The 17624-nt window shown below is 36.9% G+C and overlaps 2 protein-coding genes across 2 annotated transcripts; one reads left to right on the top strand and one right to left on the bottom strand.

The window, feature by feature from the left end:
• Positions 1-432: 432 nt before the first annotated feature.
• On the bottom strand, positions 433-10524 carry sspn (sarcospan (Kras oncogene-associated gene)). The gene is made up of 3 exons (XM_073850282.1): positions 10010-10524; positions 5389-5475; positions 433-2715 (listed from the first exon to the last, which is right to left on the bottom strand). The coding sequence occupies exons 1-3, from the start codon at positions 10262-10264 to the stop codon at positions 2356-2358; spliced, it is 702 nt and encodes a 233-aa protein (XP_073706383.1). The 5' UTR covers positions 10265-10524; the 3' UTR covers positions 433-2355.
• Positions 10525-12243: 1719 nt separating this feature from the next.
• On the top strand, positions 12244-16281 carry bhlhe41 (basic helix-loop-helix family, member e41). Its single transcript, XM_073850281.1, has 5 exons — positions 12244-12454; positions 12574-12637; positions 12776-12883; positions 12994-13105; positions 13614-16281. Exons 1-5 carry the CDS (start codon positions 12393-12395, stop codon positions 14540-14542), a joined length of 1275 nt encoding a protein of 424 aa, XP_073706382.1. The 5' UTR covers positions 12244-12392; the 3' UTR covers positions 14543-16281.
• The last annotated feature ends 1343 nt before the right edge of the window (positions 16282-17624 follow it).

The raw sequence follows: 17624 nt of genomic DNA, 5'->3' as shown, positions 1-17624 counted from the left end.
TTGATCAATTTAAACCATCCTTGCTAAATGAAAGTATTACTTTCTTTCATTTCCTTCCCCAAAAAAGTTTTTTTGAACAGTAAATAAGCATATTAGAATAATTTCTGAAGACTGAAATAATGATGCTGAAAATTAAGCTTCGATTACAGGTATAAATTACATTTTAAAATATATTCAAATAGAAAGCAGTTATTATAAATAGTAAAAATATTTTACAATTTTACTGCTTTTGCTGTGTTTTGGATCAAATAAATGCAGGCTTGGTGAGCAGAAGAGACTTAAAACATTAAAAACTTTTGACTGGTAGTGTATTTGTATATGTGATCCAATGACAGCATATTTCCGTTTGCTTGACAACACAAGAAGAACACACAAGTATGAAATTCAGTTAATAATTAAAGGACATGCAATTGAATGATGAAGGAGAGAGAGTTATGTAAATGCCTTTTATTAGAAATCAGCTCAAAGGAAAGATGAGTCATACAAAGCTTACATTTATGTTTTTTTCCCCCTGTGCTGAAGCATCATGTTGCATGTCTTCCAAACACCAGACTGAAGGTCTCTTTAAAGCAACAGACTCTTTTAACACCTCAGGCAGCTCTCTTCCTGTTGGCAGTGTTCAGATCACTCGGTTGTTTTAATTTGGTTTACAAGCTTCATTGACGAGGATCTAATGACGCCAAGCAGAGCTTTTTGGTTTGATTGTCAGGCTTTACATTCGCTCAGTTTTCAAATTTAAAGTATGCAAGAGACCTGTGTAAAAAGGTTAAAGACCATTTGCCCTTCCATTGCATAAATCCAGAGGCAGTGACCTGCTGTTTGTCAAAGTACCCCTTTGAACCCCCCCAATCCCTGACTGACTGCTGTTCACTGGCTGCATGAACTGTGAGTTCAGTCCACAAACCCGTCCAACATAGTCACTGGACACACCTATTATTTCTGTGTACACAGTGCTTTTGTTTTGTGCTCTAGACAGTTCTTTAGGTAAAACAGTACTGCATTTAATTTTTTGATATGTTATATTTTAGAAATCGCATTTTATCTAAGCGTTGCTACTGTGTATTCTCTTGTGTATCCACATTCGAGTGCTTAATATGGCTTATTAATAAACTAGAAATTATATATACACTACCAGTCAAAAGTTCTTGAACAGTAAGATTTTTAATGTTTTTTTTTTTTTAAAGAAGTCACTTCACAAATATAATTTATAATGTATAATTATTTATATATTTATTTATTTATTTTGGGAGGAAGGGAAATTAATACTTTTATTTAGCAAGGATGCTTTAAATCGATCAAAAGTGAAGATAAAGACATTTATTATGTTACAAAAAATTCTATTTCAGATAAATGCTGTTCTTTTAAACGTTCTATTCATCAAAGAAAGCTGCAAAAATTGTGCTTAGCTGTTTTCAACATCATAATAATAAATGTTTTTTTGAGCAGCAAATCAGAATATTAGAATGATTTCTGAAGGATCATGTGACTGGAGTAATGATGCTAAAAATTCAGCTTTGAATTACGAAAAAAAAAAACAGTTATTTTTAAATAGTAAAAGTATTTTACAATTTTAAAATGTTGCTGTGTTTTGGATCAAATAAATGCAGGCTTGGTGAGCAGAAAAAAAAACTTAAATCTTACTGTTCAAAAACTTATGACTGGTATTAGCATAATAAAAAATGCAAATATAAAATCTAATTTAATACATTATGTTTTGATAGTTCATTTAAATAAATAGTTGATCGTTAATTTCAATTCAAATATTTAACATAATAGTTAAATATTTGAATAATCCCAACAGGAATTAAATAAACAGGAATTTCCTCTGTCAACGAATGCACCTGAAGTTAGAAAAACAGTGTTAAATGTAAAGGTCAATGTGTGAATAATTGCATTTTTAAGGTGTTTTGGTTTTTTTGCTCAAGCAAAATTTAATACTGGAAATTGAATGAATTTGTATGCATGTAATAAACGCATATACAGCAATGACAACCACAACAACAGATTGTGTCACTCATTTCCCTGAAACGTCAGCTCTCGCTTTGCGTCACTTACTGGTTTCATAGATAAAAATACTCTCCTTGGCAGTGGTAAAAATAAACGGTTAACCTGGACAAGTGGAAATTTTCAAACAGCCAATGTAGAAAAATACAACAACTCTAAAAATTGCATAAAACTTTCCAAAATATTAGAATATGGCAATACAAACACGGTCTTATTTAACTGCTTTGATAAAAGGTCACATGCCATAAAACTCCCAGCGGGGCATATATTGCAGCAAACAGTTTCTTCCCTAAAGGCACAAACACTCCCACACTCCACATGTTTACTTCTCCAGAGAAATCTCTCTGTGCCCTAAACTTTCTGCCAATTCTGGGCAGAAGGAGATCCCGTCTGTAGCCCGGCGAAAAACACCTGGTACCTGTGCTTCCATAGAAGGAAGGCCCCCACCAGGCAGACAATAGCCTGAGCCAGGTTCAGCACCATCTGCAGAAGGTAATACATGGGTAGAGTGCTTACGATGGCACTGCAGTCTGTCACGCCGATGTAGGTGAAAGTGCGGGCGATGGGATCCTCGGGGTCCAGGGTGCATGAACAATACTCCCCCATTTCCTTGCAGCTGTAGCTGTTAGTCAGGGTGTAATGGTAGCACTGGAAGGCGATGACCACTGCAGAGATGACCAGCCCCAATGTGCACAGGAAGAAGTACAGGAGCTGGGCAGAAGTGATAAAGTAGCTACAGTCATTTGCGATGATTAAGGCAAGGTGCTGGAAATCAGATTTAAATAGACTAAAATGCCTATTCCTGTTCATTTAAAACCAACTCTGTGTTCTGATTTGATGACTCAGGAATGTTACTGCCAGCGTCAATGGTCCATTAAATATTAAAAATATGCCTAATTAAAGACACAGTTGACCTGAAAACTTTGATCTTGCCATTAGCACACTCACACCATACAGACCAAGTATTACTTTCTTTTTATGAAACACAAATGGAGCTATAGCCATAACATTTACCATACAGTAACAATGATAGTGATTTTAAAGGTAAATGCTATAGAGAGTGGTCAGTCACCTGGATGCCGTATTGGCGATACTCTGATGTAAACAACAGCGTGGATTGCATGGATAATGTACTACTGAATATGCTGTTCTGCTAATTTATGCTGTTTAAACCACGGAGAAAATGGTGTGGAAGCTGCTAAATCATATAGAGAAGGACTTTTTTTTGACAAACTAAAGTTAAAAGGTGCTAAAGATATGTACTAGCATTATTAATTAAGATATTAGCCTAATACAACCACAAACGCCTTTTGTTCCTCAGACAGTTTTTGGCATTCTTCTCCTTGATTTGTTCTAGCTTTTGGCAGTCTATAGTACTCCAAAATGTTTTTCCCAGTCTGACCGATTAGTACAGCCCAAAACATGACAATAATTGAACATATTCAGTAGCAATAATCAGCAAAATATGCAAGTTTCATTTGGTTCAGTGGCATTGTTTACGCTCAGTGCCGCCTGTATGGCTGATTGATGATGCATTGTAAAAACATAATAATAATAATGAGAAGAATAACAACAAAACTTGCATATTTTGCTGATTATTGCTGCGGAAAATGGTCAATTATTGTCATGTTTTGGCTGTACTAAAACATTTGGAGTACTATAGACTGGCAAAAGTTATAGCAAGTCAAGGAAAAGAGTGCAAAAAACTGTCTGAGGAACAAAATGCGTTTGTGGTTGGCCAAACTAAATCAGGATTTCCAGGGCAAGAATCTTGACAAGTTCTTATCATTTCCAGTCAGGTAGGTGACCCTGCGGAAAAAACAGCTAAAACTAGCCTAGGCTGGTTGGCTGGTTTTAGCTGTTCATAGCTAGTCAGCAGGCTGGTTTTAGAGGGGTTTTGGCCACTTTCCCAGCCTGGCCAGGCTGGTTTTAGCTGGTCAGGCTGGGAGACCACCAGCTAAAACCAGCTACTTCCTGCTTTAACCAGCTAAGACCAGCCAACCAGTCTAGGCTGGTTTTAGCTGTTTTTTCAGCAGGGGAAATATTAGGTTAATATCTTAATTATTACTGCTTGAACGTATCTTAACCTTAAATGGTCACTAAGTAACTACTTCCAAAAAAAAGTATACCTACTCGGAGAGTATGTGATTTCGTACACAGAAATACATTCATTCCAATGAGCTTGACAAGAAAAAAGTAGTTCAAGTTAGCTATTTTTTCTAGGGTTACGACGATAAACCTATGAAATGATTCTCCATCGATTCTGAGATTTCCGAATGCATCACGATTCTCTCTTGAATCGATTCTGTGCTTAGTTTTGAACCGCTGATGGCAGTGCATGTTTTAGAAACAGCCGAACTCCGTTTGCTTCCAATTCCTTACACGCTTGAACCTAAAATAATCATGCATAAAGTTCAAAAAGGTTGAAATGAATTAGGAGGGAGTTCACAGTGGACTGTTTATTAATCTTCAGCATTCTGAGCCAAGGTGCAATTACATTAATTACATCATGCTTTTTAACGCTCTTCTTCATGATCATTTGAATGTGCGATTAAAAACTAGATTAGAGCGCCATCTGCTAAAAAGACCTAAACTAGGAATCGATTCCAGAAAGAATAGCGATGCAGTCGGGAAATCTCAGAATCGATCCACTAATTGCAATGCAATGATTTATCGTCGCAACCCTAATATTTTCATGGTGTCGATTCAAGTCATGGTTCAACTTGAGTTGAAAATATGTCCAGAACATTCTATTTGTAATATTCCCTCTTTTCTTTCACAACTTCCCGCATTCACTCTTATTATCAGCTCTGAATATGACCATTTGGACCTCATCGCAATAGGTGAGTTGTCAACCAAAGAACCACAAAGACCAAATTGCAAGAAAAAGTCATTTAGATAAGTTTTGTGAAACACTTCAACTGATTCATTGAAAACAAGTGACTCAAAACAACGTCGCTAATTCACTCAGGCGACTTGAAATATAGACTGACAAGTAATATGAACTACTTTTGTTATACAATTACAATGCTTTTTTGGGTTTTTGGAGACTTGTAAATCGCTTTCCACTTTTGTTGAATGGCAAAAAGAGCTGCATGGGCATTCTATATATCACATCATAAAATAATAGTAGGTTGGAATGAAAGTGAGTAGGCTAAATGATCATTATATGATAACATAATTTCATTTCTGGATGAATGAATGATTCCTTTAAAATACACTGATAAGAAGAATTATATAATTATAGACTGGTTGCTGGATACCTACTACGTTTTGCCATAGACTTCATAGAAGATTGCACTTCTGCATGTTTTAAAGTCTGTTTGAAAAGCATTTACATATGATTTGCAATATAACTTCTGCAAAAACTGCATTCATTTTTACCTTTAAAATGAATTTAGCGGACGCTCTCTCATGAGGCACTCTGGTGATACAGAAGAGGATGAATCCCACAAGAGACACCACAATCATCTGCAAAACACAACACAGAGTATTTTTATAGAGAGCTGTGATGACATTTTTTGTAGGCCAACCCAAAAATTAGCATCACCCTGATTCCCTCAGCAAAACCCCAATAGGATTTGTGAATTGGCTTTTGGATTATCGCAGAAAAGAAGCTCTGTGATGAACAAAGGTTTATGATTCTCACATGTTTTGTTCATCATGATAATCTTCACGAATCAACACAACTTTTGAAGCCTCTTTCAGTATTTATTTACAAAACATATTCTTTGAAGAGTGTGATCATAAACAAATGTGTTAACCACAGACCATGTGTCAGGCATTTAATCATAAAAGCATTCAAAAAAACTGGAACTGTAAAAAGTTTTCACCAGTTTCAGCTTAAAACCTAAGTTCAGCAGCTGCCTTAAGTTTTTAAGTTAAATCAGCTTAAAACTACAAGTCATTTTAACTTATTACAATCAAACTTGTGAGTTTAAATGACTGAAGTTGATTTAACTCAATATTTTAAGGCAGCTGCTAAACTTCAGTTTTTAAGTTGAAACTGGTGAAAACTTCAACTTTTCAGTGTAGTTGTGGCCTAGAAAAACACACCATCCCTGCAGCAGTCTGTAGACGTGTTGTCATTTAGACCCTAAAAGTACCATATATAAACTAATCATATATGCTTATTAAGTTTTATTAGGCTGTTTGGAGGTGATCACCGTGATCATGTGCATCTCAGCCTCTGTTGTTGAAAAATGTTGCCATTGTTGTCATGAACACATACCAGGGTTGCTGTAATCTTATTTGCAGTGCAGCAGACCTCTTAAGTTCTCTATGTCTGCCAGGCTTGTTATGTGCCAACCATAACCCTTATTGTAATCAGCATTGTGCAACTCAGCATTGAGTTGTCATCTGATAATATATTGACTGCCGTTGCAAATTGAATAGCTTGACCCCCCCACCCTTCAAGATATCTTTATCACTCACGCTTTTTATCTCCCTCTTTTCTTCTTTTATTCTCCCCGCTCTTTTTCTCAGCATGATTGGAGTCTTGTGACTAACGTGCGGTATCTAATTTGATTGTTTTTCCCAGGTTCTGAAGTCTTGGTGACCTCAGCGTTTTTCTCCAGGAACAGCAGCACTGGTCTCGTGGGGCCTGAACTTGAGATACCAGTGTAAACAGAGATACTCTCTGATCTACCTTATCGCTCCAATATGTGCGTCCGTAAATTTGAATGTGTGTATTTAACACAGCAATCTCATAAAGACATTACTTTGTTTTATTGCCACAATAGCTAATGTTTTACGTAATAAAACAGTGGTATATTGGGATTGTGTGGCATTCAGAATTGAAGAGAGAATGTGTTTTGAATTTCAGGTAAATTCCTGAGTTTGAATGGAGGTAACAAACAGAATTCAAAATTGCAATTTAAGTTAGAAACGCAAGAAAAACTATTTTGTAACAGTTTACAATAAGTTTACACTACCAGTCAAAAGTTTTTGAACAGTAAGGTTTAGAATGTTTCTGCTCACCAAGCCTGCATTTATTTAATCCAAAGCACAGCAAAAACAGTAAAATTATTTGAAATATTTTAGTATTTAAAATAACTGTTTTCTATTTGAATATGTTTTAAAATGTAATTTATTCCTGTGATCAAAGCTACATTTTCAGCATTACTCCAGTCTTCAGTGTGACATGATCCTTCAGAAATCATTCTAATATTCTTTTCTTTTCTGAAAAAGATCTATTTCAGAGAAATGCTGCTGGAGAAATTCTATTTTAACTTTCTATTCATCAAAGAATCCTGAAAAAAAATATGGTCAGCTGTTTTCAACATAATAATAATTGTTTCTGAGCAGCAAATCAAAAGAGTGACTGGAGTAATGATGCAAAAAATTCAGCTTTTAAATAACAAGAATAAATTTCATTTTAAAATATATTCAAATATAAAAAACTAGTCTAAATAGTACAACTATTTCAAAATTTTACTGCTTTTACTGTACTTCGAGACACTTCTTTAAAAATCTAAAATCTAAAAGTGTAAATTGTTAACAGTAACTACAGAACATTAGTTACCTTGAACTAACAATGAAAAAATTCTTCTAAAGCATTAATTAACTTTAATTAGAGTTATTAGAATCAAACGTTTATATTATGAATATATATATATATATATATATATATATATATATATATTTTTTTTTTTTTTTTAATTAAGTAAATGTTTTAATTATATTCTGCTAATAGTATATTTAATGGACCTAAGCTAAAAGGAACAAACAAAAAACAGGTGTATTAACTATTAACTAACATTACAAGTATTTTAAATATATATATATATAAATAAATAATAATATGAAATAATGTAACATGCATTGCTTAGTGCTAATTAATATTAATTAATGCATTAACTAACATTAACAAATGGGAGTGTTACTGCACAGGTTTGTCAAAACCATCTCTGAAAATTCACTTGTTTAAAATGTTTGCTTGTTTTCTTTCAGTTAGCACAATTTTTGTATTTCTTTTCAACTGATTGATTGAAGGCCTCACTGATTTTATGTTGATCTAAGTTTAGGCGCCAGTTTTTGACAAAATATGACAAAATTATGACAAAAATATTGAATCCAAGATGACTATAATGAGAGATGTACAAGCAATTTTTAAAAAGCTGGCTATTTTTGACTGAAAACCAGATTAGTTAAAGGTTAAACAGGGGTTAAATAATGTACTTTCTAGAGAAAAAAAAAACAGATGCATGCAATGTATGTTTCAGTCCATGTTATGTTGTCGCACGACCTACGTGACTGGACATGCTTGTCTGCACAGAGGGATTGCTTTGAATCGTTTGAAGATTTGTTTTCTATTTATTTAAGGATACAGCTTGATCTAATTCTCCTGTGATTCTCAAAGCTGCAGCATTTTTAGTAGTGTTTCTGTCTAAGGAACCTTTGTTGTTTTTAAACTTTAAATCTATTTTTCGCTATCCACCTTATTCTTCAATGCGGAAGTAAGCCTATGGACGTGTTGCCAAGTCCGCGGTTTTCACGTGGAATTGGGCTACTTTAAAACTCTTGCTGCTGGTTGTATTTTATGTCCATGGGATGAAGCAACCCCAATAACGTGATATTTAGCCCCTGGAATGTGAATTTTACCAGAGGAACCCAGCCAAAAAACATGTATTTTACCAGTATTGCCAAGTCTGCAGTTTTCCCGCAGAATTGGGCTACTCTAACACTCTTGTTTCATATCTGCGGGTTGAAGCTTCTCCAATAATGTGATATTTAGCCCCTGGAATGCCAATTTTACCAAGGGAACCCTGCCAAAAAACATGTATTTTACCAGTGTTGCCAAGTCTGCGGTTTTTCCACAGAATTGGGTTACTTTAACACTGTTGTCGCCGATTCTTTTTAATGTCACGCGGGTCGAATCAACCCTAATAACGTGATATTTGGCCCCTGAAATGCTAATTTTACCAGGGAAACCCTGCCAAAAACATGCATTTTAGCGGTGTTGCCAAGTCTGCGGTTTTCCTGCAGAATAGGGCTAATTTGACACTCTTGTTGCGGGTTGTTTTTCATGTCTGCGGGTTGAAGCAACCTCAATAATGTGATATTTAGCCCCTGGAATGCTAATTTTACCAGGGGAACCCTGGCAAAAAACATGTATTTTACCAGTGTTGCCAAGTCTGCGGTTTTCCAGCGAAATTGGGATACTTTAACACTCTTGATGCGGGTTGTTTTTTAATATCTGCGGGTTGAAGCGACCCCAATAATGTGATATTTAGCCCCTGGAATGCTCATTTTACCAGTGTTGCCAAGTCTGTGGTTTTCTTGCGGAATTAAGCTACTTTAAGACTCTTGCTGCAGGTTGTTTTTTATGTTTGCGGCTTGAAGCGACCCCAATAACATGATATTTATCCTCGGAATGAGAATTTTACCAGGGGAACCCTGCTAAAAAAACACATATTTTTCCAGTGTTGCCAAGTCTGTGGTTTTTCCGCGAAATTGGTATACTTTAAAACTCTTGCTGCGGGTTGTTTTTCATGAGATGTGACCCAAATAATGTTATATTTAGCACCTGGAATGCGAACTGTACTGGAAAAAAACGTGATAACGCCAAAAATCTTGTATTTTACCCCCTAGAATGTGATTTTTACTAGGGGAATCCCTTAAAACGCTATTGTGCTAGGTTTGAGTAGCAAGTGGGCGGGTTTTGTTGTCTGGCAACACTGTATCCACCCCCCCCAACCCTGCGAGGACCGAAATACGACTGTACGAGTTTTGATTAGCATATGAACATTCCAGATTTGCAACATGATACTCTCTTTAAAACTCATGATTCTGTTCATAAATGTATTCATTGTTCTCACTGTTATTTTTGGACATGCGTACATGGTCATGCATCTCTGTAACATTGTTTATGTATGCTTATGTACACTATGGCTATGTGGCCAGTGGAACTGATACAAGATGGCCTCATGCATGGCCCCGAAAGAGTAAACAAGGCATGCTGGGAGTTGAGGGAGAGGTTGATGAAGAGCAAAAGGAAGCTTACAATGATGCCGGCCCAATGGGGCGTCTCCCTGGCCAGCAGAGAGGAGCTAATGGTAACCATTAGGAAGGCCACAGCAGCTACTGCGATGCCCAGCAGAAGCTGCAACAGAGCGACCAGCAAAGGAAAGCGGCAGCCACAACACTTTTGGGCTTCCTCCAGCACTGGGCCTCCAGTTTCAGCTTGTCCCTTCTTCTCCTTGCCAGCGGCCGCGTTGCCTCCTCCAGCCGACCCCATCGGACTCGTCCCTGACCCCATAATTCCTCCTTCTGTCTCGTGCTGAGATTCTTAATCTTCCTTTGAGGCCGACTGGACGTTCTTGCACTCGCCCTCTTTGTGTTTGTCCTTCCCTTTTCTTCCTTGCCTTTTGCTCTCTTCCCTCGCCCTGCCCTTCCCTTCCCTTCCCTCCTCACTGGAGGCTTCTCTCCCTACGCGATCCCTGCTATTCGGAATCAGAAAGGACTCTGAACTAATATGGAAAACATTTGGAGCAGATTCCACAAGAGCCACATATAGAGCACAGAAGAGGAGACGGAAAGGAGGGAGGGTTGAAAAGGGGAGGGAAGACATAAAGGGGGACTCCAACACACGACAGCTACCAGTCTCCCTGAAACTAAACAGGAAACAGGGATCTTACGGAGCAGAAACGATTCTCATCTCTGGCAAACGTGGGCGAGCGCTCGAGTCCTGCCAGCCTCCTGCAACACACTGTGTAATCTATTCATAACAGCCTGGAGTCAGTCACATGATTTTGATGAAGTTACGTGACCCGCGGGCATGTGAGCGGGTTACTGTTAATCTCTTATGAATATTATGCGAGAGTGCAGATATGCTACGTGTTCATTTCACTTTGTGGTAATTATGGAGAGTCATTAACTACATGCAGGGCGTGTTTCTTATAATGAGTATGTCTGCATTCACCTAGACTTTGTGTAAAACAAGGTTCATTTTATGCTGGAAAACTCAGATTTAAAATCTCATCTGCTAAAGTCTTATGAAAGGCTGGATATTGACAGAATGTGGTCTATTTTCAGCCAGACTATATCAAGAGCTTATTCTATGTGCTGCTGTGTTATGTCACACCTCGTTTCAGATGGCATGTATAGGCGAAGCAATCTCTGTAGATCTAGATGTTAGTTCAAGCTAAACATGCTGCACAAAACTTTAGAAAAGTTCACATTATCCACCTTTGTCCCTGTAAGAATAGTCAAACATTTTAGCTGTACAAAACAGTTTGTTTTGCAGCTTGATATAGCAAATTGGTATGTTCTACTATGTTATTTTAATGTATTGTTTTAATTATGAACACACTGGTTTGTAGTGCACACAGATTTACCATTTACTGCACATTGTTATTCTTCTCATTATTTCTCTTGCACATAGGCTTATTTCCACATTAAAGTAGTGAATAAAACTGCAAATAATGATGATAAATTATTTTTTATAAATATTTGATATGTATTTGCAGTTCGTTGATTTAAAAAAAAAAAAACACTCTATAAATGCTTAATGGTTAAATACAACCCAACACTTGGTGAAATATGGACAAACTTTCTGGGTAGTTTTATTTAACTCAACTATTGTTTACAAATGGCTGGCGTAAAATGAACCAAAAAAAGGTTGTAAATTATAAATCTGACACATAATTACTAGAGGCATCAGCAAAAATCTAAAGGTGAACATTTATTAATAAGCAATTTAAAAAAATGTTTATTATTTAATTAATATTTATTCAACTTATTGATAAATGTTCATTAATTGAACATATTAATAAATGTTAATTTCCAACCCATTTTAGGTTTATTTTAAACAAAAAATACAGTAATTTTTAAGCAATAGATCAGTTTAATACAAATTTAACCCAATCGCTGTGGGTCAAAACAACCAAGTCGCTGGGTTTATCCATATTTCACCCAGCATTGGGTTTTTATTTTTATTTTTTTGAAGCATGGTGTTATATAAAAGCAATAAATACATATTTTAATAAATATCCTGGATTTTCACATTTAAATGTGTAGATTTTATGCTTGAGACCTCAAATACAATTATTTGAAAGCGTTTGAACGGCGTGCTGCGGTTTTATTTTTCAGCGTCTCTTCGCCAATGAACTGACAACTTTCAAGCTCATTTAATTCCCAGACTCTCGAGCTGGTGCAGTTTACACGTGAGTCAGCTCGCGGTTCCTGGTGAAGGCGCGCGTGCGCTGTAGTCGCCACGCGCAGAGTGAGTGCGCGAGAGTGCTGGGCAAAGTGGCAGCTCAGGCGAGCGCGCACACACATCATCATTCAGAGGTGCTGCTGCGCGATACCGGACACAACGCACTGCCGCTCCGCTGATACTGGATTAACGAAACCTGAATTGTAAAAGAAGAAAGTGGGATAAAGTTATGGATGAAAGAATACCGAGAATGCAGGGCAGACAGTTCCTGGATCACGCGGATTTCTTGGGGTAAATTTTATATATATTTATATATATATATATTTGTTTTTAATTTTTTTTTAAATGTGTGAGGTTGAAGTCGAAATGAATAGATTTGCTTTCTAAAACTTAGGGGTTTCTTTTTATAGGGTTGAATATTCGTCTCTCTACATGTGCAAATCCAAAAGAGGGGTGAAGAGAGAAGAAGGAAAGGTAAGCAAACTAGACCCGTGATGGAAACGTGATGTCCGTCAAGTTCACGTAGCACTCTGTGTCGCTCGTTATTAAAAAAACGAGTGAGAATGATCAATTCAAGAACTTTTTGCACTGGCTAATACTTGTTATTCGCAGGACGCGTATAAGTTACCACACAGACTGATCGAGAAGAAGAGGAGGGACCGAATAAATGAATGTATTGGGCAGCTGAAAGATTTATTACCAGAACATCTGAAACTTACGGTAACTTAAGTCAACTGATTTTTGTTTGGTCTTGTTAAAATATGTTTTGTAATTGTATCTCAGCCGCGTAAAAGCAAGGAAATCCGATAAATGTTCATATTGTCTTACAGACTCTAGGTCACTTGGAAAAAGCAGTGGTTCTCGAGTTGACGCTGAAGCATTTGAACGCTTTGACAGCTGTCACAGAGCAACAACACCAGAAGATCATAGCTTTGCAGAACGGTAAATTACATAATGTTCAACCCACACAATGCAATCAGAGAAACATCAATGCCACATGATATAAAACAGTAAACTGAGTTTAAAGTACTGTACTTTAACTAAAACTGCTGCACATATAAACCCATAAGTATAGCCTATCCTGTTTTATGTCAGTTATGCTTATCTTATCTAATTGAAATGATTTTATAAAGCACTTTTTTGTTGTTTGTATTTATATCTACCTATCTATCTTGGTTTTATTTATTATTTTATATTTATATATATATATATATATATATATATATATATATATATATATATTTCTATCTGTCTATAGAAATCTGCAGTATATAAGTTGATTATATTTATTTTTCATTTCTATCTATCTATCTATCTATCTATCTATCTATCTATCTATCTATCTATCTATCTATCTATCTATCTATCTATCTATCTATCTATCTATCTATTTGTCTGTCCATCTGTCATTTCTGTTTTTATGACAGGACTTTTGTCTCTTTTATGACAGGGGAGCGCTCATTAAAGTCCTCCCTCCAGGCTGACTTAGACGCGTTCCACTCAGGCTTTCAAGCATGTGCCAAAGAAGTCCTGCAGTATCTGAACAAGGTGGAGAACTGGACGGCGCGCGAGCAGATGTGCACGCGACTCATCAACCACTTGCACAAAGTTTCCTCGCAGTTCCAGCCAGCCGCAGGGATCCTGCAGCGGCCGCTGACAGGCGACGATGCTCCAGAGCGGGACGCGCAGAGAGATACTCAAGCCAACTGCGTCCCTGTCATCCAGAGGACTCAAAACCTTGAGCTTAATGAGAACGACACAGACACCGACAGCGGATATGGAGGGGAGGCGGAGAAAGGAGACGGCAAATCCGAGAAAGGATGCGAAATGGCCAAAGGAGTTAAGATCAAGCAGGAATTCGGAGATGAGCGTGTCACCAAAAAGGCCAAAATGAACTGGTCTGCGAACAGCGCGTCAGATTCTAGTAATACCCGGCCGGACGTGGCGTTAATGAACTCTTTAATGGGAATGGCGGGTGTTGGTGGACAACAGACTCCTTTTTGCATGCCGTTTTACTTTATAAACCCGTCTGCAGCTGCATCGTACATGCCTTTGTTTGATAAAAGTCACTTGGAGAAGTTGGTGTATCCGGCTGCAGCGGCGGCGGCGCTGACCACACCGTTCCCGTGGCTTTATCCCGGGATTCCCACACATGCATCCGCCGCTGCTGCAGCGGCCGCCGCCATTGCTTTCCCCAACACATCCGCTGATAAAACCTCTGGATTTAATACAGCATCCTTACAAGACGACGAGCCACTGTCTCCCGACGGTGACCTGTCCAACGAGGCCGACCTGGCCTCTCCTGTGTCTGGGGATCATCATGGCTCAGAAAACGAAGCCATTCATCATCCCCAAAGAAATGAAAACGATGGTACATAAAGCTGACCTTTTGACCTTTGAGTGCACACTAGTTTGCTTGTATAAATTGCTATTTATCTGTTTATCTTAATTTAATTGTTATTGAGTATTATAGTGTTTCTATGGATTTCCAAAGCGAAAGCTGTTCATTTGTTTTGTTTTTGTTGTTGTTTAGCATTATTAATATTATAAGGACTCAAAATTTCAAAACAAATTGGTTTATCATTTTTTAGGGGAGAATGGGGGACATTGTAACTAACAGCCAGTGCCTTTCGCACTGATTCCTTGAGATATCTGAATGAAACTCCAATTATGTCTCGCCACCCAATGGCGTATTTGACTGAAAATGTGTGAAATCTCAGACTTTTCTTTTTTTTTTTTTTGAGTATTTGTCTTTAATTTTGATGATGAAGAAACTTAGCTTAGCGCAGTACTTGATGGCGCTTAACCTGGCAGAGCGTTCCTTTCAAAGATTTGGAAGTCACATATTGGACTCTTGGATGTAATGTTTGATATTGACCTCAAGCAGGCTGGTGTGACTGCTGCAGTATTTGTCAGATATATACCTTTCTATTCTAGTACGACTGGATTTCGGTTGTATTTTGCTCTTTTCAAAGTTCTTAAAAAGAGTTACCTACATACCTCAACGTAGCGTAGTGTTTGGGCCAGGACTCTTAGAGACTCTTTCTTAGAGATGCTCCTCTGGTAGGGGTGGTGACGAAACGTTTCGAGCGATTTTAATTGGACAAACGGTGTAAGCGACACCCTCTGACGTAATGTTACAGCAGTCTCCATCTCTCTCTCTCTCTCTCTCTCTCTCTCCCGAACAATTAGTCTGAAACACTCCAGATGAGAAAAGCAGGACCAATCACCTGTCAATCATCACTGAGAGTGCTTCGCCAACAATTCTGAGATCATTGTCCTGTGTCACCTCTAGCAAAAATGTACAAGGTATAATAGCACCTTATGGAACTTTGATATTGAATGTAATCTGTGTTATTTTGGTAGATATAAAAGTTTGTACTGTATATATTCTGATAAAAGTAGTTATTTAATCCAGAGGTAAAGTGCACTTTTTCTTGCCTTCTCAGTTTCCTAACACAATCCTCACTCTTCGTTTTTAAGCCAATGCCCTTTGAACTCAAAACTATGATGTTTTTTCTTAAGGAAATCTTCTTAAATATAAGGATATATGTATCTATAAATGTATAACATCATAATACTCTTGAGCTGGCATATTCAAACATGTGAGCTGGCTCCGATAGAGATGTGATTATATCAAATGTGTTTTGCCTTTTCTGAAACGTTGTCACTATGACCTGGCAAAGCGTTTGGGTCATGCCGTGTGTTGTACAAATGTTGTGGAGCACTGTAAAACATGACATGAATAAACATGTAAACAGACCTTTCAGATTAGATCTTAACAATCAGGAGATCATGGATGTTTTATTGAATGTGTTTCTTTTTTAGGCCTGGGTTCATGAATGCATAGAAACAGTACCATTTCTGCATTGTAACACATTTCATAGGCCCTATAGTGTCTTTGCCTCAACTGTCATTTGCCTAAACAGTGGCATGTGGATGTATATAGTTTGTGAATAATATGCTGTATGTTTAATGTTCATGTTGTAGAAGAAATCTATGGGTTTTTTAAAGGATAAACTGAGCGACCGCTGCACATTTCCTTAATGCTTTACACATTTGCTGTTTGAAATTATGCAGCTCAGTTGTCAAATAAACATAAGCTCATGTGAACAAAATGCTATCACCCTCCTCATTCATTTCAGCAGCGAAATGCACATGATCATTATACAGTACACAGTATAACACTGGCACAATCATTCAGACTTCATTACAGGTCAAAGTACACATGTGACACTCCATTAGGGTGTTTTTTTCAACGTGAACCACCCAGAAACACCTACAAATGACACCAAGAGATCTACAGGAACATGTAAACAGATTTTATGCATAATTAACATATTAAAACATTAACAAAGGCAACTAGGAACAATAAAATCAGTTAGTCTGAAAGGAGTTGCCCATAACATTTGGATCAATAATGTTTATAAAAAGGATCCTGTGAGGAACTAAACTGTGGCCATGTAATATTTACTGACATTAATCAAAATGTCAATAAAATTAAAAGACATTAAGACATTTTATACATTTGTGATCCAGGACCACAAAACCAGTTATAAATTGAGATGTATACATCATCTGAAAGCTGAATAAATAAGCTTCCATTGATGTATGGTTTGTTAGGACAGGATAATATTTGGCTGAGATACAACTATTTGAAAATCTGTAATCTGAGGGTGCAAAAAATCTAAATACTGAGAAAATACCCATTAAAATTGTCCAAATGAAGTTCTTAGCAATGCATATTACTGGGAAATTTAAAAAATATTTTCATAGAACATGATCTTTACTTATTATCCTAATGATTTTTGGCGTAAAAGAAAGGCTATTGCTACAAATATACTGTGCTACTTAAAACATGTTCACATTTAATGAGTTTTATGTGATGTTTTTAGTCAAAAAACAAGTCAGCTTGAAAATCAGCTGACGTGAGGTTGCATAATATCGGAATGTAAAAGCAACCAAAGTTAACACAATTCACATGATATGAATCCCTGAATGCTTATCTGTAAAACAAGCAAATAAATGTGTCTATATGTCTATAAATCAGCTTGTGGGGAATAAAATACTGTAACCCAACAGTCAGGACTTAGCTAGTTAATGCTTATGCAAACATTCAGCTATAGATTTAACATCAACGTGTCTCGAAATCTTATGTAATAGACTGGGTTGTGATAAATAGTGTTACTTCAGTGGTTGTAATCAAAGTGCTACATATTTACTTTACTAAGTTGTGAGTAGGGGCTTTTGGTTTTATATTTCAGCACTCAATCAGTTATGCTGAGCAAGTTAAAGAACAGAAACTCTTGCAAATTTGTGGATTCTGCGGTCCTGACAAGTCCCTCATCGCAGTCTCAGACTGCAGCGAAAACATTATCGAGATCACACTGACATCTAGTGGTAGAGCGGCGAAGTCACATGTTATTATTTCAAATATGTATTATTGAAATAAATAAATAGG

The sequence above is a fragment of the Garra rufa genome, chromosome 11 (genome assembly GCF_049309525.1).
Source record: "Garra rufa chromosome 11, GarRuf1.0, whole genome shotgun sequence".
NCBI lineage: Eukaryota > Metazoa > Chordata > Actinopteri > Cypriniformes > Cyprinidae > Garra > Garra rufa.
This window is presented reverse-complemented; position numbering and strand designations above follow the sequence as displayed.